This window comes from Saccostrea cucullata, unplaced genomic scaffold (genome assembly GCF_032062105.1).
Source record: "Saccostrea cucullata isolate Sc308-1 unplaced genomic scaffold, CSIRO_AGI_Scuc_v1 ctg7413, whole genome shotgun sequence".
Classification (NCBI taxonomy): domain Eukaryota; kingdom Metazoa; phylum Mollusca; class Bivalvia; order Ostreida; family Ostreidae; genus Saccostrea; species Saccostrea cuccullata.
In genome coordinates, this window is record NW_026928446.1 from 1 (window position 1) to 23672 (window position 23672).

At 33.0% G+C, this 23672-nt stretch overlaps 1 protein-coding gene and 1 long non-coding RNA gene across 2 annotated transcripts; both read left to right on the plus strand.

Moving 5' to 3' along the window:
* Positions 1 to 1784: 1784 nt before the first annotated feature.
* LOC134277591 (uncharacterized) lies at positions 1785 to 11630 on the plus strand. The gene is made up of 4 exons (XM_062759916.1): positions 1785 to 1873; positions 2527 to 2564; positions 8644 to 9092; positions 9330 to 11630. Exons 3-4 carry the CDS (start codon positions 9002 to 9004, stop codon positions 10007 to 10009), a joined length of 771 nt encoding a protein of 256 aa, XP_062615900.1. The 5' UTR covers positions 1785 to 1873; positions 2527 to 2564; positions 8644 to 9001; the 3' UTR covers positions 10010 to 11630.
* A 2756-nt stretch (positions 11631 to 14386) lies between these two features.
* Positions 14387 to 22960, plus strand: LOC134277590 (uncharacterized). Its single transcript, XR_009994286.1, has 4 exons — positions 14387 to 14562; positions 18493 to 18645; positions 21261 to 21382; positions 22648 to 22960. It is a non-coding gene; the product is annotated as an uncharacterized LOC134277590 (long non-coding RNA).
* The last annotated feature ends 712 nt before the right edge of the window (positions 22961 to 23672 follow it).

Genomic DNA, 23672 nt, shown 5'->3' on the forward strand with positions numbered 1-23672 from the left:
AGAAAACTGATTTTGTTTTGAGGACAAATGGCCAAGGAAGGAGATATTATCTAAATGTCGCTCAGTATGAAACCAAAAATCACAGAGGAAGTGATGTTAATGACTATGATGCATCTTCAGCAAGAATATATGAAATACCAGGTAATAATACTTCTTGAAAAACAATTATGTAAGATAAAATTCATATAAACTTCAGTATTAACTAATTTTAGATCATAATTTTCATGAATTCAACTGATTTACAATTTTTTCATATATGTTCATGTAGGTGATGAGAAGTGCCCTGTGTCTAGCCTGGAGAAATACCTCGGAAAGCTGAATCCAAATTGTGAAAGTTTTTGGCAGAGATCGAAGCGCCATATCAAGGATTCGGATGCTGTTTGGTATGATAATTCTCCAGTAGGTCATAACACTGGGAAATTTTATGAAAACAATATCTATGAAAGCTGAACTCTCAACTCTGTATACAAACCACTGTATACGTGCCACTTGTATTACTAGTTTGGATCAGCGTGGGATAGAAGCTAGACATATCATGTCTGTAAGTGGACATAAGTCGGAAACTTCGATAAAAAGCTATTCAAGATGTGTGTTAGTGAATCCAAAAAGCAAGAAATGTTTGATGTTTTATCATCTGTGGTTTACCCATCAAAAAGCTAGGGCTAGAAAACCCAGTAGTTCCAACACATTCTAGTACCCATACTTCAGAAACTCAGCTCTTGGATTTAAATAACTGTGAATTTGAGACTGTCAGTACCGAAAAATTGCTTTCTGAAGTCCTGGTTGATGAAAATAGTTCAGATTTGTGTGTTCCAGAAGAAAAAGAGAATGTTAAAGTTAACAAAATGCCTCAAAACTCTTGTGGACCAGTATTTAGAAACGTCGAACAAGTGCATATTCACTATTATGTAGGAAAGGAACAACAAAAGTAAAGATAATGTAAAGTTCTTTATTGGACTTTTGTAAATCGTTAATGGTTGTAAGATGTGTTTTTCACTTTAGTTTTTGGAGCAAGTCCATTCCTAAGTAACTATAAGCCATACCCAGACCAAACTTGCATGGATGATGTATCTAGGGATGGACAATAGCAGACTTGCTTCGGATGCTGGATCTGACCTACATTTTCCAGATGAGTGACCAGGTTTAAGTTTTTGGAGAAGGTCCACTCCTAAGTAGCTATAAGCCATACCCAGACCAAACTTGCATGGATGATACATCTAGGGATGGACAATACCAGACTTTCTTCCGATGCAGGATCTGACCTACATTTTCCACATTAGTGACTAGGTTATTCATAAGTAATTATAAGCCCTACGTAGATCAAACTTGCATTGATGATGCATCTAAGGATGAATAATCGAAATTTGCTTCGGATGCTGGATCTGACCTACATTTTCCAAATGAGTGACCAGGTTTAAGTTTTTGGAACAGATCAATCCCAATGAAGTTTAGGACCTATTTAAACAGAACTTGCTTGAATATTGTTGTCAGAATAAATACTAACAGTTAAAAAAAATATGATATGAGATTTGCATTACTTAAACTGATAACATTTGTCAAGGTGAGCTTCGTAATCTTTTATTACCTATGTTTTTGATGAGGGGAACCATAAATTTGATATTTCACTCACAGCCATAGCCCATTCCATTACTGTTTGATTTACCGAAACAATCATAAGAGACTTAGACATTTTTGAAATAATATTTTAAAAAACTAAACTATTTAGAAGGCATTCTGTAGTGGAATTGAAGGTTTATAGAATTTTTTCTATATTTTCAGGGCACCCTTTACCATACAGCGATTATGTGAACTTCTGACAGATCCCAAGAAGCACTATAAACGCACAGATAAATTTCTTCGTGGTATTGAAAAGGTATTTAAAGCGTTTTTTTCATTTGTTTTTCTTATTTCTGAGTAACTATAAGCCCTATGTTGACCAAACTTACATGGGTGAAACATTTAAGAATGCACACTACCAGTACCAGACTTGCTTCAGATGCTGGATCTGACCTACATTTTCTGGGTGAGTGAACAGGTTAAAGTTTTTGTGCAGATCTTATTTCTAAGTAACTATAAAGCCTATATTGACCAAACTTGCATGATTGATACATCAAAGGATACACAATATCAGGCTTATGATTGATACATCAAAGGATACACACCATCAGGCTTATGATTGATACATTAAAGGATGCACACTATCAGGCTTGCATCTAGATTTTCCAGATGAGTGGTTTTGAGATGTACACTTTTAGATTATTAGTTTAATGTGGAACTTCGCCTTACTTAAAGAAAAACATTCTTTGAGGTGAGCTCTGTAATCTCTGATTACCTATATTTTATCCTTAAAAAAAAATTATAGATCAACTTACAATGTTTACATAATTTATAAATAAACTTACGATGTTTACATAATTTATGATGTTTACATAATTTATAAATAAACTTACGATGTTTACATAATTTATAAATAAACTTACAATGTTTAGATAATTTATTGATATATTTAAGATGTTTACATTACAGAATGTTTTAGTGATAAGTACAGTTGATCCATTTGGAAAGTAAGTACCTCACATTCTTAGTCATAATTCTGATCAAATGATCATTAACTGTGGGTCTATGAGAAAACCAGGCAGAATTGTAAAATATTTTTTAAGGTATTTGTAAATGACATTATTCCATTAAATATTGATAAGGTACACATCACTGATAAAAAATCATGAGGTGAGAAAATTGATAGCTTGTTCTATTTATAGTAACAGGGCCGTTATTAAAACCAGGAAAATAAAGCTTAAGAAAGGGCAAATAAAAGGGGAATTTCATTCAATTTCAATGCGGCATTGGGGCCAAAAGCAATCATTTACACATAAACTACTTATTTAATATAAAATTTCAAGATTATAAGTTATGAATGATAATAAAAGATTTGTTGTCAAACATGGAATGTTGCCAAAACAGCCCATCAAAAATGTCTCTTTTGAGAGAAATGTCGTTTTGGATGTAAAGGTACCATAAAAATATTCATATTAAACAGGGGTTGGACGCTTATTATTTTTAAATTCAAAATTAATTAAAAAGTTAAGTATGTTTGAATTCTCTATGCAACAGGAATTGTTTGGGTTTTGAGAAAATCTGTCGTTTTTTGAGTAGTTAATCAATGTTAAATTATCAGAGAAATTTGGGTAAAAATTAACATAAACATAATAAACAAAAGGCAACCGTTGCTTATTAACTGATTGTTATTTTGCATTAATGTTGATCTATAAATAAAAATAATTGTTAAAAAAAAAATCAAACAATTAACAGGTTTAATTAATTAAAAATGCCTTTCAAGAGACATAAACTTGAAGTTTCAGCATAGTTATCTCCCTTTACGGTACTCTCTAGGGAATGAGACACATAAGGTACATGCATGAATATGGCAGCTTCCAGGCATGGTGAAAGATTTGACTTTTCAAGGTCATGCACTTCTGTTGCATGTGGAGGACTTACAGAAAGTATATATTCATGTCGAAAAACAAATATTGTCACACTTGGTGCATTGTCAATTAAGCTGTCCCTAAACAACATCAAGTGACAATACCCGAGGGCGTTCTCTTGCTTTACCGAAGTTACAAAAGAGTATGTAAATTTCAAAATATGTCAAACGAGTCACAGAAATAGTCTTTGTACTCATTGGTACAAGACTCTAGGCGATGTTCACACCCGTTGCACCCACCAGACCAGAAGGAGAAACCAGACAGAGGAGTTAATTGCCCCGTTTCCAAAGACAGAAAGAGATATGGCTACAAGAGAGGATACTTGTACCTGTTGGTAAGTGATATATAATAAACACTACAATAACATTATCTTATACATGGATACAATTTTGATTGGTCCTCAGATGATTTTTAAGAATTTCTGGTGTAATATGAGAGAATATTGATTCGATGTATATTTACATATAATTTACATTCCATATATATAATCATTGATCAGTGCACTCAGGAGCAAACGTCAAAAATCTTTGGCTCAGAAAAACTTGATTTCTTCAAGAAAGTATACTCAGGAAAAAGAAGTCCTTATGTTGATTTACTAAAAAAAAGATCTGAGAGATCCTCTCTTAGTAGAATTAGACTAAGCGCACATAAACTTGCAATAGAAAGTGGTAGATATATTTCCACATCAAGAAATGAAAGATATTGTAATGTTTGTAATACTGGTGTGATTGAGGATGAAATACATTTTCTTTTTCAATGTAATTCTTTCTCTAAGCTAAGAAACACATTCTTTAGTAATATTTATAACATAACAAAGAAAAATAATAATCTTAGCATTATGAGAAATATATGTTACAATTATATGTAAACAGTAATATACAAAAAGTCTTGAAAGTTACTGTTAAATTTATCAGAGACTGTTTTGAACTTAGAAGTCAATTACTTGACAATTTTTGAAAAATATGTAAACATTTAATGATGTTCAGTGGGCCTTTGCCAATTATTGTAATTGTGTTTGTGCCAATAAAGTATTTGTATTTATATTTTACTAAATAAAGTGAAGAGCTATCACATTCAAATTGACAAAGCTGCATACAAATAAAATTGATAGGGGAGTCTAAAGGTTATCAATATGATTTTTATTATGAATCATATCACATATAGGTGTAGTACACCATCGAGTAAGTAATACTAGACTACATTAAAAAATAAATATAATTCATAAGTGTCTTCAAAGCTCATGTATACATATTGAATCTCAAAGAATCCTATCCACATGCACAATGATTTTCTTTTTAAGGTAGGGGTTATATTTTTTATTAAAAGAAATTAAATTGCAGGTTTATGAAGGAATCATTCTGAAAGGCACAGAAAAACTTACTCCACTAACGTGGACTTGACAGAGGATGATCATTGATGATAGGTTCTGACCGTTCAAGGTTGGTACATTGTATACATGTGATATTGCATAACCCACAAACAACACCTATTATATGAATGTCCAGGACACTAATAAAAACTCAAAGCCCCCCCCCCCCCATCCAATCTGAGGATTTTTTTTATTAATAAGGAAATGCAGGTTGTCTGCAATATTTAAAAAAAATAAGGCTTATCATTTCTACGAGATTAACATCTTTTAGTTTAAGATTGAAAATTTATAAAGCAATGAATTATTGAATAAATGATCTTTCTATATGTTTACTGCACAAGTACAATACAACAGAAAGCATTAATAAATTTTGAAGTTGGTCTTCAATGTGCTAAATTACACAACAACAAAACTACAGATGTACCTACCAAAAAAAAAATCAGAGTACATAAACATTTTTGTAAATGATTACTTCATTTATATCAAGGAATCTGTGGAAAGTTTTTAAAAGGGGCTTCATGTAATCATATAGGCAGTTAAATTACAACCCAATTAACACATCCGAATCCGATATACTCTCTTTGTCCAAAAACAAAAAAATGGAGAAATAAAACAGCCAATCACACTCTATTTTAAACTATACATATGAATTAGTTCCTCTTGTAAAAATGAGGGTGAAATCTTGTAGATTTTTATAAGTTGATCTGTATTTTATTGCTCTGAAGGCAGAATAGCGAGAATACTATTCCTAGTGATCGAATTATTTAGAAATAAAATCCCACTCGTGTATAAAAAGAGAAAATAAATTAAAATATAAATACAATATATAAAATGATAAATATTCATTAAAATATAAGAAGCTAGAGTAAGGGCTATAATTTTGAAAATAGATGACTTTTGTCTGCATTACTGACTATCACATTGTCGTGTAAATGATGTAAATCATATTTTTTGTTATTTCAGCTGAATTTTTTAAGCTTGGTACTGAGGATATTGAAGAGAAAATAGAATGTGACAATGAACAGTGTCCAGCTGTTTCTCAACACACCTCAGGGGTGGAAGGTACATATCTAGTTTATTTATTTTTACAAATTTGATTTACTATAAGGTAAACTGTTGCTATCCGTATTCATCCATTGCTCTGCACCATATGTTGGTCTTGTACTTTTGAATATTTTCAGCTTAATTTCTCTATGTAATGACTGAATTAAAATTCAAACTAATAAAATATCTGTTGGTAAATTAATTAGGATGGGAAAAGAAGTTAATGACAATTTGTCTTTTCATATCATGAGATATTTTCATCCTTTTGTAGAAGCACAAATTTTAGTAGGGATAAAATTTCATTGATTTGTCACCTAAAAAAAGTTTCCAGGCATTAAATTTTGTTGTTTCCAAAGTAAAACTCAGTAGTACTGGTACCTATAAAAATTTAATAGGGTACTTAGTTTTGTTAATTGTGAACAACAAAATAAATGAAAATGAATATCCAATGATTATTTCTGCATTTAAAGTTTATTGAAAATTCAAGACATTTTTGAAAATCCCTATGAAGTTCCAATTAAAAATAAAAACCTTTATTTCACCAAAACCCATAATGAGATCAAGAGCATATATTTTTATTAGAGTGGGGGTATTACTACTGAGCATTGACACACATTGGCAAAGAAAAAAATCTTAAATTTTAGTTTTAAATTTTGATCATTTTTGTATATCTTTATATGGAGCTCTTCTTTTAAAGGAGATCGAAATAGTCTGAAAATGGCTGCCACCCCCCAGCCTCGTTAAAGGAATAAGTCAATGAAATTTGACAGCTATAGCTAACCTGGCTTTTTTGAAAATCAAGGTTTAAGTAGTTTATTGAATAAAAATTTTCTCTTCCCGTAAACAACTAAAGGGGGGTAACTTTTGGAATTTCCTGTCCAAAAACTACTCTAACGATTTTGTCCAAAATGTGCATACACACAGTAGATATAGTCATGTACTAAATAATACAAAATAGCGAAAATTAAACGACAGGAATATTTTGGGGTAGGTGTGTTGTACATCCTTAAGAACCACAGTGTGTTAGGAAAGATGAAACTTATAGGGAAGCATCCTGGCCAGTGGGGTAGTGTAGATTCATATCTGTTCAAATCATGACCCCCAGGGCTGGGGCGGGGCCACGATCGATAATCAAAGATTATACTTGTATGGGAAAAAATTCTGAACTGATTTCTGCTTTTTTCCTAGCCACAGTGCCTAGGTGAACGATATGGCCCATGAGCCTCTTATGTTTAATGTTCCATGGAAGAAATGTCTTTGAAGTGTGATTATAGTCAGAATTATGTCGTGTTGTCTTCAACATTTACAATATCTCTTATCAAAACTTATCCTTTTCAGAGCAATCCAATCAGAATACAGAGTTTTTTCTGAGTCAGTCATCCTAAGGAACTGTATGTGACTACTGGAAACGACCCACATACTATCGAGAAAAGCTAAACAGGAGTATGAAACTGTCTGATGGTAAATTCACGCCCTTACGCTTCACCCTGAATACATCATTAGATGAGGTACAGCAGTCTACAAAAGACTATGTGACACAGAAAGCCAATGAAGTTATTCAGTGTGGCTTTGAATGCATTGCACCTTGCAAGAAAATGCTTTAATGCACTTGTTATATAAAAAATATTACATGCCGGAGGAAAAAAGATAGAAACTGATGCATTTACAGAAGCCTTAATAAAAGCATGCGATCAGGATCATCAGGCTGATGGGCATCAGAGTCAAGTACAGATACTATCATTTTTTGTGAACAACTTTTCAAAAACTGAACTTTGTAAAATGTCACATGGTTTAACAAAGTACAAAATAGATTGTGCAAGAAAATATGCATCAACTAATTGTCCTGGCAACTTTTTTCATCCTTTGTTAAAACAAAACAGTGGAGCTACAGTCTCCTCAGAGACTACTGGTCTGTCCACATGTACAGAAGTATTTTTACCAAAATGTTCAATCACTGTACAAAACATTTTTTTAGTGAAAATATTGATTTTTTCAGTAGTAGCCTAATATAATTTTTTGGAAAAATTCCTCAATTTCAAAATCGCACAGTGTCACCAATAATTAAAACCCGAATAATTGCCTGTAGGAAATGATTATTAAGTTCACAATCTTTATCGTAAAACAAAATAATTTAAAATCTAAGCGTCCAAACCCCGTTTTAAAACATGTCTAATATCGACCCTTTTCCCACATTTTCAGTCTCTTTTATATCAAGAGTTATTCCCCTTGTGTTTAAATATAGCATTGATTTTTAAGACAAAAAAAATTTGTGCAAAATGAAATAAATATTATATATTTTCTTTTGTTCTTACTTTTGATCACTTAATATTTTAATGAAAAGAAGAGAATGGTGAATGAAAATAGCAGTTTTTACAAAATTGTGAATACAAAATGATGATAAAGATGGTGCCTTATGGGGTACCCCCTTGGTGGGCCCCAATATTGAAAATTTTCAGAATTTTTTTTTCTTGTGATTATATGCTATATTGTTGGAGTCTTTTGGGAAAATTTCATTAATGTGAGTGACACTTCATGTATGGCCCCCTGCCTGGTTTTCTCATAGACCCACAGTTAAAGGTTTAAATTGTGAGTTGTAGTTTTGTAAATGTTTAATAAGAATGAAGAGGTAAAAACAAATGTAGTGGATGCATTCTCAAGACATATATTTCTTGAAATTCGGAAGATTTTTCTGCATGTAACATTTTGGCATTTTATGAAAGAATTTATAAAATTTCCATTGATTTGCAGTAAGATAGTGTGTGAGTCCCGAGCTAACCTCGTGAATGGACTAGAAGAGTCCCCTGTTAACGGGAACGAAGCTGACTCCCCCACAACCACCACCGACCTCACCCCCGTACAGTATTCCAGCTTCCCCTCCCAGCAACAGACAAACTGGACAACAGACAGCTGGGCGGGGGTGGGGCCCAGTCAGGGGGGACCCGATCAGACGACCTCCTCCTCTGACACTGGGCCCCTCTCTAGTACCCCTGATCAGACGGCGTCATCCTCTGACTCTGCACTCCTCTCTGGTACCCCGCATCTAACCTCAGACCAGACTGACAATCCGTCAGACGGCTCTGTCCCCGAGTCATGGTCAGGCCAGGCCATGTCTGACCGAGAGAAACCTGTGTGTGAGAGAGATGAAGTGTCATGTGAATCTGAAGATACCTCACCTGCCAAGAAGCCAAAAGTCTCAGGTAAATACAGCATAGGTTTATGTACTGGAAGTGTGGGTTAATTAAGCGAGACATTGTGTAATATATTATAAAACTGCAAAATAATCTTTTATACCGAAAATTATCTTTAAACAACATGTTAATCAATGTTGATTTACTTTAATTGCAACAAGTCTAATTTTCTCAGCAATTAAATCTGTGTTATTTTGAGAGCTCTGCCAATTTCATGTTGAGAATTATGAAGTGTTTTCATTGAAGGTGAGGACTCGTCAGTAGAACCATCAATATCGCAAGATACTAACAAACAAACAGACACCACACTTAATACAGACCAATCCAGAGAGCAGTCAGAGGTCCCGTCATCAGAGGTCGTGACCTCAGAAGAGTCAAAGGTCGCACAAAGGTCAGAGGTGAACAGTGAGGAAGAGACCTCTAAGAGTTTACCTGAGGAGAAACTGATTTCAGACCAGGAACAGGCAGATCTCGATAAAGGTTCACCTGAGTCATCTCAAGAGCAGAGAGATCTCGGTAAAAGTTCACTTGAGAGAGATGACAGTAAGGACTCGCCCGAGTCGTCTCAGCATGGTGAGTCCGTCAACAGTGATAATCAGTTACCTCAGACAGCCTCTACTTCTATAAAAGACACATCAGAAAATGGACAGGACCAAAGTCAATCTCCAGAAAAAAGCTCAGAGAGTACACAAAACAGTTCAGAGGACAGTGTGGAGCCTGAAAGTTCTGAGGAAACGTCTACGCAATCAAATGAGTTGCCCGCTGAGGAGAGTGTGTCTAGTTCCCAGGAAGAACGCATGAGCTGTGACAGTGAGACAGAAAATGTGGATACCACGACCCCCAGTGCTGATAATGACAACCCAGTCACCACCCCCACACAGGAGCAGACATCAACAGAAGGGGAAACCCCCATGGAAGAGGACTGAATGGTTGTAAATGGTTCATTATTACAGGATTTTGTCACCCCTCCACATGATTCACCGCTGACGTCAAACGAAGACAGTCCTCATCATCTGAAGCCATTTGTAAAATATGTGTTTACATCATCAGTGTTGCATAGTAGTATATTTTGCTTTGTTTGGAGAAAATTCATTCTAAAATTGACACAGATCCCATCGTCATTGTAGTAAAGGGTACAAGTATCTGTGATTTATGCACACTTAAAAGAGATTTTTTTTATCATTCAAATGAGAAATCAATGTTCCCACTTTTGAATTATTTCTATTTTCTAATTATAAACAGGATGATGCCATCATTATATAAGCCAGATTTAAGCGATTTTAAACATTTTTTTTTTAAATTTTTGATATATGTTGGTGCATTTGCTGTGAATACAGTTATAAGTGATCTCAAAATTCCAACTTAAAAGGAAATTATCGTTCATTAAACACTTTTCATTCACCCAATTCTAAGGTAGCTTTAGGTTACACCGAAATCACCTCTTTTATGATGTTGGTCATGGAGTAATCATGAAAATGGAAATTATATTTAACGACAAAATGTAGCAACTTGTGTCTATTTCCTTGCTCAGAACTCAAAAAACTGTACATCAATGTATTCGGGAGGCTCAACACCATTGGGAAATACTTTTTGGACGTGAAGAACATATTTTCATATGAAGGAGTAAATATCCTACCTGACATTACTTATTTTTCCTTAAAAAAAAGATATAACACCTACTTGAAAATGTGTATTAGCCTATTAGGTAGGGGTACGTATTTTTCATTAAAATAATTAATGTCAGGTGCACATGGGTTCATTTTCAAAGTAAGGTAAATGTACTTACCAGGCTTTTTTCCCAGTAAAATATTCAAATACAGATCACTCTTACTGCAATGAAATGTTGTGATTAAAAAAAGAAAAACCTAAATAAAAATTATCCTGCACACTCTTTTACATTAAGAATTTTCCTAAATTACCAGAAATGTCCTATAAAAAAGAATTCCAAACTTGAAATTGGAAAATAGCAAATAAATTTCTTAGAAGTAATCAAAATGGATATTTCATTTAATTTGTACGATGATGTACATTTGTAACTTATTTTCTTTAAACATGTACAAGTTGGGGATATAATTTCTGTCTTCATACCTCAACAGAGAGATCAGATTACAACTTACCCTAATTAATATCTGATGTGTGCTATTTTCATATGCCATTCATATTAGTGATATTATGCTTTTTGGTGATAATTTGCAATGAATTGTCAGTATGTTCTTGTTTGAAAAAGAATCCTTGCTATAAGATTCTAAGTGCTATAAAATTCAGGGTTTCTGTAAACATGCTAGTAGTACATATGTTCTGTACAAGTCTCTTATTGTGTACTATGATCAATAAGGAAGAGGTCCCTTCATATTTCAGTCTTTCACGATCAGAGTGGACTTTATTTAAAATGTTTACAGTGAGTGTTCATTCACACCATTAATTTTCCATTCGAGCAATTTAAAACATTGTTTTCGAACACTTATCAACTTCAAAATTAGACTCTATAACAAAGAAAAATATTTTTTATTCTGATTCTAGTTTTTAATACAAGTCAAAATTAATTTTTAGAAAAAATGTATAATTAAGTGCAGTAGTAGTTGTAACTTGTCAATATTGGCCTAATGGTTGTTTTCTGGAGTTAAAAAATTGGAATTCATTCATTGATGGCAAGAAAACCTAAATTCATTCATAAAATTGTCAATGCATAAAAAATTATCAAGTGACTCTGGAATCAGCATTGTTAAATGTTTAGTTATACATTAAAAACTGCTTATAGTGAGAACCTTGATTATGAAGTATAGGGAAGTGATTTTTATTCCCCAAGAATTTTAGATGTATTGTGAAACAAACAGATATAAAAATTACTTTACAAAGCAAAATCGTTTATCCCTGGCATGATTAATCATGTTTAACTGTTAGTAGTAATTTTTTGTAGATTCTGCAAGACTTGCATACGTTCATGGCTATCTGGCATTTTACTTTAGTTTGTCATTTCTCATCAACAAGTGTATTAATCAGCATTGCAAGCCTCATGTTACATCCAGTTCATTATACACATGTGAATCATCCAGTGTGGCCATCTTTGTCAGACATGATTGTATAGGAAAGCTTTATTGAGAGAGAAAGTGATGTGTGTGAAAGGGAAATATTTTATTATACATGACAGTAGTCAAAGAATAAATTGATGGAAAAAAAAACAAAAAAATTATTATTATTCTTAGGGAACATATTTAAGACATAAATTCCTTGTAATGGACACTTTAGAGAAGCACTGACTTTTACAGTTTTCAGATTACTTTGAAATCTGAACCTGTTTGGAGGTGCAGAATTGATAATAGATAGAAAAAAAGCTTTCTAGTGGCTAAGGACACTAACCTGTGAAAGTCGCGAGTTGAATAGGGTAGTTGTCGATTCTTATATTTGCTTTATATTAGCACGTTATTTTTATTTAATTAAATGTTGAGCTAAATATTTTTATTGAAAAAGAGCTTTAAAATTGGAAGTGTAAAAGTAAGCCATCCACTGTAAAAGTCAGCGCTGTGGTCGGGATTGTACAGCTTAATTTTATATGATATAATTTGAGTACCTTTCAACCTATAGACATAGTTACTACAGAGCTTGACATTGGTTGAAGGCTCCTGTACGTTTCTCGTAGGTTTCATGCTTAAAAGAAGTTTAAAAAGAATCTTAAAAGAAGTTACAGTTGTAGTTTACCATATAAATAAAATATTATCAATACATATGTGAGGGTTTTACAAGTATATCCGTTAGCTTTTAGACTGCATACCTATTAGAAAGTAAAGGAACGATTAGTGCAGAAGCAGATTGCATGCAGTCATTTGGCCATTTAAGGAATAACTGTCTAGTTAGTATTGTATGTCAGGGCATCAACGATATTCCCGTTTTGCACATATTTGAATTACAGGTAATTAAAAAATGTGTGAAAAACGGGAAATTGACCAGGTGAGATAATTACTAAATTGCTATAGTCTATACCATACTTAGTACTTAGTAAGTATGTTAGAAGTGAGCTTATAGCGAAAAAATAAAAGAATACAAAGTTAATGTATCTTCTTGGCTTAGGCATTTTTTTCACACTAATTTTTATTTTCTATTTTCTTCATTATTTGTTATATCTTTAATCCATGATAAAGCAAATAAACCTGTCCTCTATTTCAATATTTTATTCAATAAACTCAAATATTTTCCCGTAAATAAAAAATAAAATTGTATAAAACCTCTTAAGAATACATTAAGCTAAATCAGATATTCACAGGTAAATCCAGGTAAATCCAAACCAAAAATCAGACTATAATTGCTATCAAAACACACTTCACACCTATTGCTCTTACCTAATTATCAAATGTGTGCAAAACGGGAACACACCATATTGGGAAACATGGGATAACTTGATTTGCCCGATATGCATAAATTATCCCATGTTTACCACTTTCGTTGTTCTCCCTGGCATACTATACCAACTAGACAGTGATTCCTTATATTTCCATTTCATTGTGAAATAAAATTGTAGATTTAGACTTAAAAATGTAGATATAGATTTAAATTACACGAGGACTCCCATGCCAATTTCAAAAGCTCTCGCCCACTGACGTCAATCGATTTACATGCATATTTGGTCTCCTTAGCGTCAGACAGAGAGACAGATGCGCACAAGATTCGCATGCATGCTAGGCCTCATTAGCTCCTGACCTATCGACCTGCCTAATTTACATTCCAGCAGAATTATCAAGAAATCAACCCCGCTTACTTTCAAAGAGTTATCACAGAGAAAAATATTTGAAATGGAAATATTACGGTATAAGTGGAAGTAGTAATTTTAGTATAAGTCAAATGTAGAATCCCCAAACATGCAGGAAACTTTCAAAAGCAATAGCATCAAAACGTAGGACTTTTCTAAACATTATACAACCTTATAAAGGAGGACAGGTTTAAACTTCTTAATTAACCAACTGCTCCTTAAATAGAAATAGACCAAAGACAATTCATCTTTAGTCAGAACTGCAAATCAATACACTTTTTAAAATGGGTTTGATAACGAAGATGTAATTTTGAAGATGTAATCACATGAAGATGCTCGACCAAAGGAATTTACAAAAGAAATACGCACGCTAACTCTCGATTCCAGCCTACATTTTGCAACCTTTTAATTCAATAAAAATTGCAATTTGGCCATAAAATCTGTGGTTAATACAAGGGCAGTTTAATGGAAATTGATGGGTTGTCTTAGTACCAGTGCTAAATAGTAAATTATCAATAACTCCAGCGTTTGAAAAAAGGGGGTAGACGAATACTTTCCATTGACACCCCTACTAATGTGTTCGGATGATATTCTTTATCGCTGTTAAGTGTAGCGTAACATCCGAGTGGTCGATTTGACCTTTAACGAGACCAGCCTCGAGACCGTGCGAGATCTGCACCAGTTCCTGTAAGATTTAGACAGGAAGTAGATGTGTGTTTTGGGATTTATGCATTTAATGTAAGTAAAGTTCGTTTTATTTGCCTTCATTCACTGGAACATTTTTTGCACATAAAATTTGATTCAATTTAGTCTTTATTTCTCGAATTCTATCACCTCAAACATATGAAACGAGAAACATTAAATCATGTACATTTAGAGTTATCGTCCTTTGTTTACATGCCTCCACGTGGTTGGAAAAATAAAAATCTTTTGGTGCTAAAAAAATATAACGGACTTGTCAGTGTTTTTTAAATTATTATACTAATTAATTTATGTTTTTCTTGGTGTTTTGAAATATTTTACCCCAGTATTTAAAGAGGTGAAAATGGTTCAATGTGCAGAAAATGTTATAGTCTGTTTTACTTCTTACAATAACAGATACACAATTTCTTATATATAGTAACTTACATGCAATATACATGTTATAAACGTGGAAGTGCTTAAATAAATGAATATAGAATGAATGTGTCATTCAAAAGATTAGAAATTGTAAATGACAATGAAAACAACCCACAAGTGATCAGCTGGTGATAATTATTCAGGCGCGGATCTAGAAATTTTTCAAAGGGGGGGGGGGTAAAGAGGAAAAGAGTTTATAATTAACTTATATTTTACATAAACATGTACATGTAGCTAAATAACTCAGTAGGATACAGGGTGGAGTATATTTTTTAAAAATTGTAGGTGGATCAACCTGTGAAAAAAATACTTGTACAGAGGATGACAAATCCCATTGCCTGACGCCCGGGGCTAGTGAATTTTATGGGTGGGCAAGTAAAATTTTATCAACCACTTGCTCGTGGGTAAGTGACTTATCAAAAATAGAATTTATTTGAAGGCCAAAAATTTAAAACTGCCATAGGGGCTTGCATGATTTACTCAGCGTTTGTCTACCTCTTTTTTTTAAAGATCTAAAAATACAGAATTGGTTAATTGTAGGGCAAGCAAAAATTCAGGTAGGGCAAGTCAATTTTGACCATTTACTTGCCCTTGGACAAGTGCCATAAAAATCTATTTGTCAGCCCCTGCTTGCACCTATAGATTACCTGAAATGTTTTGAAAAAGTGAAAAATAAATCTCTGAACATGTAAATCCTATTATGTGAAGAAGTAGGGTTTCATTTTGTTATCACAACCAAATTTCTTTATATATTACAAATTTACAAAATTAGCCTTTCAACATGTTCAATGACATTTTTCTATAATAAGAACACAATTAATACACTGTAGAAATTTGGGTCTTTCTCTTGAGCTCTCTTCATGCTCTTATTTTGCAAATCAAAAGGGGGGAGGGAGTGCAGCGGGAGCCAGTCAAAGCGCCCCCTAATAAAAATGTCCCAGTCAAAGTGTCAACTAATTTTAGTCAAAGCTTTCCTTATTTTAGTCAAAGGGCCCCCTGATATTGGTCAAAGTATGACCTGATTTTAGTCAGAGCAACCCCCTCTCCCTTACATATTTTTTCAGAAAAAAATATATTTATATCTTATTATAAATAATCTTTACTGTCCCCAAGAAATGGTCAAAGCATCCCTTGGTTTTGGTCAAAGCTCCCAAAATCAGCGGATGCTTTGACGGGGACGGTTTAATTAGGGGATACTTTGACTGGATTTCAGTGCAGCCCCTGTAAACCCTCCCCCCTCTAGATCTGCCACTGTTATAAACAACTACTTAAGTGCATGACTTAATTAAGCTTATTCCAGACTATGCCCATGTTTCTACATGATGTTGACTGTATGAATTTTTAAGACTGATTCAGTGTGATAATTATTATTTGATATACCTGGTTAATTTGATTGTACAAATAGAAATTGTTTGTTATCGACCCTTAAGGTTATTTAAATTTCCTTGATCACAGTCTTTAAGATGACATACAGTACTAAGTACTGAGCACATGAATGGTACTAGTAAGTAATTTGATTGATTCATTATCATGCCTGGAGTGATAAAAGTATTTCAAAAAGTCTGTCAAATTCTTGTAAACATAATTATTTCACTCTCATGATGGTGTGTGTCAGTGTCCATTATGCAAAGAAATATAATTGCTTTAATAAATTCTCATATATTTTTATAATATTTTTAGATGTTAATGACCAAAATGATTGATCATTATCAAAATAAAATATCTCTTACAGTCGCAATACAAAAGACTAATTTACCTTATCTTAAAAAAATAGAATATGGAGATAATGAGCACAGTATTCAATATCAAAGTCCATAAAACAATACAAAATAGGAGCAGAACAAACATGGACCTCCAAAATATCAGAGGTGGGATCAGGTGCCATGGAGGAGTGTACATCCCCTGTCGACTGGTCACACCCGCTATGTGCTCCTTAGTTGTCATAATCATGAAATAACGGAAAAATCTGTCATCAATTCAGTGTATAAATAATGGACTAACAATTCGTATGAAAATTAAATTAAACGTCAGTCAGCATAACACCTAATGTAAATTAATATGTCAGATTTACAATATGTAAGTCAACTGTAAATTGTTTTTCTTGGCTGTACAGCATTTTAAGTCACATAGTATTATAATATGATAATACGGACTTTCAAGTGGGCATAATTCTCTTTCAGGCATAATTTTGGTTTCTAGCTTTATTTTTCCAGGGGAATTCAGCTTCATTGCATTTTTTCGCCCCAAATCCCTGCTTTATGCAGTAGTTAGAGTGTCTGCTCTAAAGTCGTGAGGCAAGGAGTCAATCCTTATCTCACAAGTTCGAATCCCACTGTGGGACTTGGAGACCGGTTCTTCGGATGAGACTGTATAAACTGAGGTCCTTTATCACAGTAGATGCTGTAAAAAAAAGATCCCTCAACAATTAGATAACCCTATTTTGACACAGAATTGACTCTGATTTTACTTTGTCTGTTTGTCAGTGTACAACAATGAAAATATATGCATCATATCTAAAACTTTTCTTGTGCGTGTGTTTTAGAGGGAGCTATAGTGTCAAAACCCCCACCTCCCCATCTGAATCTGTGTACCTGTATTATAATTTTTGTGATAAATAAATGTATGTGCTTGTAGTTATCATCATGAACATTTAATAAATAAGAGGAAAAATAATCTTTTGCAAAGCACTGAATAGCAGTCAATATTATGGCCAACTGATTACTAATTTAACATGTTCAAATCCTGTTCGAATACACATACAATTTAATTTTGCAAATTTGTTTTGTAAACTTTGCTTAAATTGGGTATTAAAAGTTATTATATAGCAATATACTGGAGGGACAAGTTCGCTTAAAGACAAATTTTAAAGATTTAATCTTTAATAATGATGAATAACATGTACACCAAATGAACATTGATGAATTTACTTTTGGCATCTTACATGTGACTTTTCTTATGCAATATTATATATGCAAGAAAGCTACAGAATTCTAAAATTTGAGGTATAAATTTAATCTGTTAATGATTCTTTACAACGATAGTGTAGCTTGGTAATTACGTAAAGGAATATTGGGACATACTTTTTAGTTAAACTCAGTAATATATAATTATATATTAAACTGCATTCAGTTCAATGAAAAATGAAGAAGATCATGCAGATGTTTGACTGTAAGTGTTGGAGCTCAGACCAAGAAATAAATAGATATTGCCATTGAACCATCTCGCAGAAAACTTTATTTTTCATCATCTTCTTCACTCTGCTTTAAAATGATATTAAACTGAATAAAGGTATCATCATGATCATAGTTACTTTTGACATGATTGATTTCAAATTTTTCCATGAAAATTCTTCATTTTCTACATAAAGAAGAGGGAAAAGGAAGTTTATATTAAAGAGGATTCAGAATCATATTGATTTGATCATGATAGATTTAGTAGCAACAAAAGGACAGTAATTACTATTAATTAAATGGTTTTATCATTTATGAAATGTTGTACAACTTTTGCCTTCTTGTTGATTAACTTTTAACACTGAGCCTAAACTTTCAGGTCTCTACAGGAATGCTATTTCACATCAGTATTCTGATGCTGTATGCCAGTCGCCCATCATCATGATCATACCCCTAATATATTGAAAGATAGTAGTGGTACAGAGATTTGGAAAATTTATAATCTACAGGATGATGTCAGGATCACAAACAAGTAAGAAAATTTGTTCAAGAACTTCAAGAAACTGTCCACTGAGACATAAAAACATGTACAGAGGCTATTTCAAAATACACACAAAGCAGGATTTGTCAAAGTGTAAGTCCCTAGGGCCAGAGTCTCAAGGGAGTTTCTGATTAAAATTTGTCTGTTGTATATTGGTGTACTTATTGTGAGTATTGTTGCCCTTGTTGTCATCTTTGTATATAAACTTTCACATTCTCCATTGGGCCACTTTCAACCAACTTGACACAATTGAGTATCCTTGAACAAGGGAATAAAGGTTATAAGAAAAAAAAGTTTAAAGAAAATGCAATGCCTTCGGCTTCTTCCTAAGGACAGTCCAGACATAAATGCTGTCTTGACATGTAAACATGTAATATATATTATAGATTTGTTATCATTGCCCTAGAGGATAGGGTACAAAGCCCCGAAAGGTAGGGCGACAGAAGAGATAAAGATTTTAGCTCATCTGAGCAAAAAAACTGACAGTTGAGTTTCTGTTATCACCAATTGTCTGGCCTAGAAAAACTGAAATTTATGTGGAAGCATCCTAAGGTAGTGTATGTAAATTGTTCAAATCATGACCCCCGGGGGTAGGGCGAGGCCACAAATTTTAAATTGAAAGATATAGGAAAACTTACTTTAACAAGATGTGTTTGTAAAACACTGATGCCCCGTATGACAACATAGCAAAGATTAGGCATTTCTTAAATTCTAATTTAATTAATTGGTACCATTTACTTAGGGTATTCGCACTAGAAAACAATTGTGAAATTTGAAAGTAAGCTAATGTTAAAAATACTTATGTAGAGCATGAAAGCCCTATCCCTAACCGTTCAGAAGTTATGGTCAGTGTTCAATTTTTTTAAAAAGTAGTTCACACTCCAAGGTCAAGGTAAGAGGGTCAAAGTTATTGTTATCAAATGAAAGATCTTTTCATAGGGATCAAATATGTAAAGTATGAAAGCACTAGCCCTAACTCTTTAAAATTTATGGTCAAGGTTTGCTTCTTTAAAGTAGGTCAATCTCAAAGGTCAAGGTCAAAGGGTCAAAGTTCTTAGTATCCAATGAAGGATCTTTTCACAAGGAATACATATATGAAGTATGAAAGCCAAATCCCTTAATTACCTTTCAAAAGTTATGGCCAAGGTTAAAGTTTTTTCACAAGTACGGAAATCTACAAGGTCAAGGTCAAAGGGTCAAGGTTGTTGGTGTCCAGTGAAGATCTTTTAACAAACATTACAAATGTGAAGTATAATTGTATCTACTGTTCAAAAGATATGGCCAAAGTAAAATTTTAAAATTTTCATGTAAAAGTGGGTCAAACTCCAAGGTCAAGGTCAAAGGATCAAAGTTATTGTTATCAAATAAAAGATCTTGTCATAGGGATCAAATATGTAAAGTATGAAAACACTAGCCCTAAATCTTTAAAATTTTAGGTCAAGGATTACTTTATTTGAGTAGGTCAATCTCAAAGGTCAAAGGGTCAAAGTTCTTGGTATCCAATGAAGGGTCTTCTCACAAGGATTACATATATGAAGTATGAAAGCCCTATGCCTTACCGTTCAAAAATTATGGCCAAGGTTAAAGTTATTTCTCAAGTACGGAAATCTACAAGGTCAAGGTCAAAGGGTCAAGGTTGTTGGTATTCAGTGAAAGGTCTTTTAACAAACATTACATATGTGAAGTATAATTGTCCTGGTGTCTACTGTTCAAAAGATATGGTTAAAGTAATATTTAAAAAAATTTCAAGTAAAAGTGGGTCAAACTCCAAGGTCAAGGTCAAAAGGTCAAATTTTGTGGTACCCAAAGAAAGGTCTTGTCACAAGGAATACACATATGAAATATGAAAGTCAAAGCTCTACTAAATCAAAAGTTATGGACAAGGTTAAAGTTTTTGCGGACAAACAGACAAACAGAGAGACAGACAGACAGACACGACAAAAACTATATACCCCCGAAACTTCGTTTACGGGGGCATAAAAATCTTCTTTACAAGAACTACTGGGACAGAAAAGCTGAAACTAGTATGGAAGCATGTGTAGTATAGATTTAAATTGTCCAAATTATGACCAATGTGGGAGGGTTGGGTCACAATATGTATTGCAGTGGAGGAATTTGGTAAAGAACAGCATGGTCAAAGCTACAGGTGAGCAATGTGGCCCATGGGCCTCTTGTTTAGAACAGTTAAGTATTCACATATATATTGAGGATATTCAATGTTTTGTAGTTGAATACTGAAAATTTATTTCATGAGTGAGACAGTATATAAATATTGCATGTAGTTGAGTGTAACATTGAAAATTGTCACCCCAAGAAAACCATTGTCAATCGAGGTGCAGCGGAGGTTGACAATGGTTTTCGATGGGTGAAAATTTTCAATGGTACACTCAACTACATGCTGTATTTATTATATTATACTGAATATTTTATACAAATACATATAACCGTGAACCATGCGCTCATAAATTTTGTAGACAATATTCCTGAAGACATTATTCATTGATATTTCTTACACATGACCATTTTAACTTCCTTGACATCAAAGAAGAAATTTACATTATAATACACACTATTTCAAATGCATTAATATTTCATTCTATTTATAGGTGATTTTGACAAAGAAGGTGTAAAACCGTTGTGGATGTGGATATTGAAACTCCTTAAAACTCTTGAAGGATGAGGAAAAGGAACCATTGAAATGGAACATGTTGGACTCAAGGTTATCACGGTAATATTGTTGATTTTGAACATGCATGCAAAAATTTAGTATAATATTGCATATTATATTAAGAAAAGTTCAACACATTGCTTTCTTTAAATGATATGTATTTAAAGTATGCCATTTGTCCACAAATAAATTTTAAAATCTTTTTGAGAGGCTGATTGTATGAAATGATAGATAAATTGGCAGAATGCTTCACTTTTTCTTATTTATTTAATTCGAAAATGAACACATGAACATGATGAAAATGTACATTTCACATTGGGGAGGATTTTCAGTATTTTTAAATTTGATGTTGGAATTTGTATCTCAAATGGGAGGATGGCTAATTTCAAAGAAGATTTAGGTTTTGATTGGGATCAGCAATTTTCTTCAAGAATGATGCATTTGATATTACTTTTAACAAATTTGAACTATACATGTACATTGTACACATGTACTTTTGAAAACTAATTCTTGTTAGGTACATTCATGTTTGTCCCAAACCAATTGAAAGCAGGAGGATGGTTAGACTAAATGACACAATGACAATCTCATATTCATGCAAAATTTAATAAGCAGTCTTTTTGCAGATTCAGATCTGCACATTTAGAGGAGTGGATACATGAATGCTTCTGAATTAAAATCTGGAATTCCTGACAAGAAATGGCACAAATTAATTCACAAGATATTAATGTATCCACCCTTATATTCTGATTTGAAACTGTCTGGATATTTCTTTTTTACACAGAAATATAATCTGACTTAATATTGTGACTTCTTTGTGAATGACCCTCACCTAGGGATTAGTCACACTTTTCATGTATAGAATGTCATTTTTAACATGTTTAAGGAAAATATGGTTGGATTTTTCTTTCAATTGACATGTCTCAGAGGAGCATCATGGTCCATATAGGCTTATAGTCAATTATAAATCTGAGTACATTTTACACAATTTATTGTGCAATTATATTAAAAGTTACTCAATTTTATGTATACAACAACAGACTGATGTGATATGCTGTAAATTCCTTATTAAACACAAGGAATTCATTATTGCAATTTTTCATGTAGCATATTCACTTGCAAAATAAAATGTTTCACTTTTATTTTTTTTGGTGCTGAAACCCATGCACATTCTCCTTATTAATCGCCCATTCACAAATAGGTCTTGAGATTTGCTGTTTTTAAGAGCTAATTTGCAATAATAAGAACTCACAAAAAATAAGGAATCTGCAGTATGTACATGTATAATCTCTGAATTGATGTTTGATTTTTTTTTTCAACTCCAGATCATGCATTTATAAAAGATGACAGCATATCAGCACTGCCTTAAGATTGGAGTTGAGACCTTGTATTTTTTACATGGAAAATAAAGAACAGTTGCCGAATGAAACAGATGCTCGCAGAAGCAAATGTAATGAGGCCAGAATGATGGTGATCATTTTTGAATTATTTCATTCTCTGGTTGAAATGATACTGATCCAATTTGGTTGACAATGAATACTAAGTATTTTGTTGTATATAAGTATAATGGCTTATTTCAAAACTGTATAAAGCTTGATATATCATGTAACGATATTATGTAGGAATCAATATTTTTTGAAGGATTAATAGAATCATTCATTACTACGAGTGTGGGATAGTGAAATTCCACCGAGGGGACAAGATTCACAGTCTAGGACGAGGCTTTGCCGAGTCCTAGACCGTGGATCTTGGCCCCGAGGTGGAATTTCACTATTCCCACATGAGTATGTAATGAATGATTATTTTTCTCGCATTATTTTATCCAAAATAACGTCCTGTCAATGACGTCGCCATGATGGGGCTAAAAAAAATATTTTTAATTTTCCATCTAATTAAAAATCTGAATACACCATCGGAGAGAACGTACCTGAAAATGGTTTACACGTAGTGTAAACTGACAAAATAATTTTCAGTCCGTGTAAATTAATCAGAAAGATAAAAACTGGGAATAAAAACTTATCTATCCGACAGCGTAAAAGAAGAATCATTCCGCGATCTAAAAATAGTGCCATTAAAAAAGTGAAAATACGACAATATTTTGAATGAAAAAAAGTTTATATTAATAAGTTAAATGACAACAGTTTAATTATGTGTTATATTTTCTTTTACATTGTTACAGTTTCTTTATATAATGACGGAATGTTTACGTTCTCGTTCGTGGCGTAGTAGTACACAGTGTAAGACAGAAAAATCTCACACTGCTGTCTCACACCGGACAAGTCAATCTTACACTGGTAATTATGCGAGAAAAAGAATGTAATTTTTTTTTCAATCAGAATTTCCTAAAAAG

Excerpts from the sequence above, each read along its gene's own strand:
- LOC134277591 (XM_062759916.1), top strand. The coding sequence starts at position 9,002 with ATGTCTGACCGAGAGAAACCTGTGTGTGAGAGAGATGAAGTGTCATGT. Across the intron at positions 9,093-9,329 it reads CAAGAAGCCAAAAGTCTCAG|GTGAGGACTCGTCAGTAGAA; the intron begins GTAAATACAGCA and ends TTTTCATTGAAG.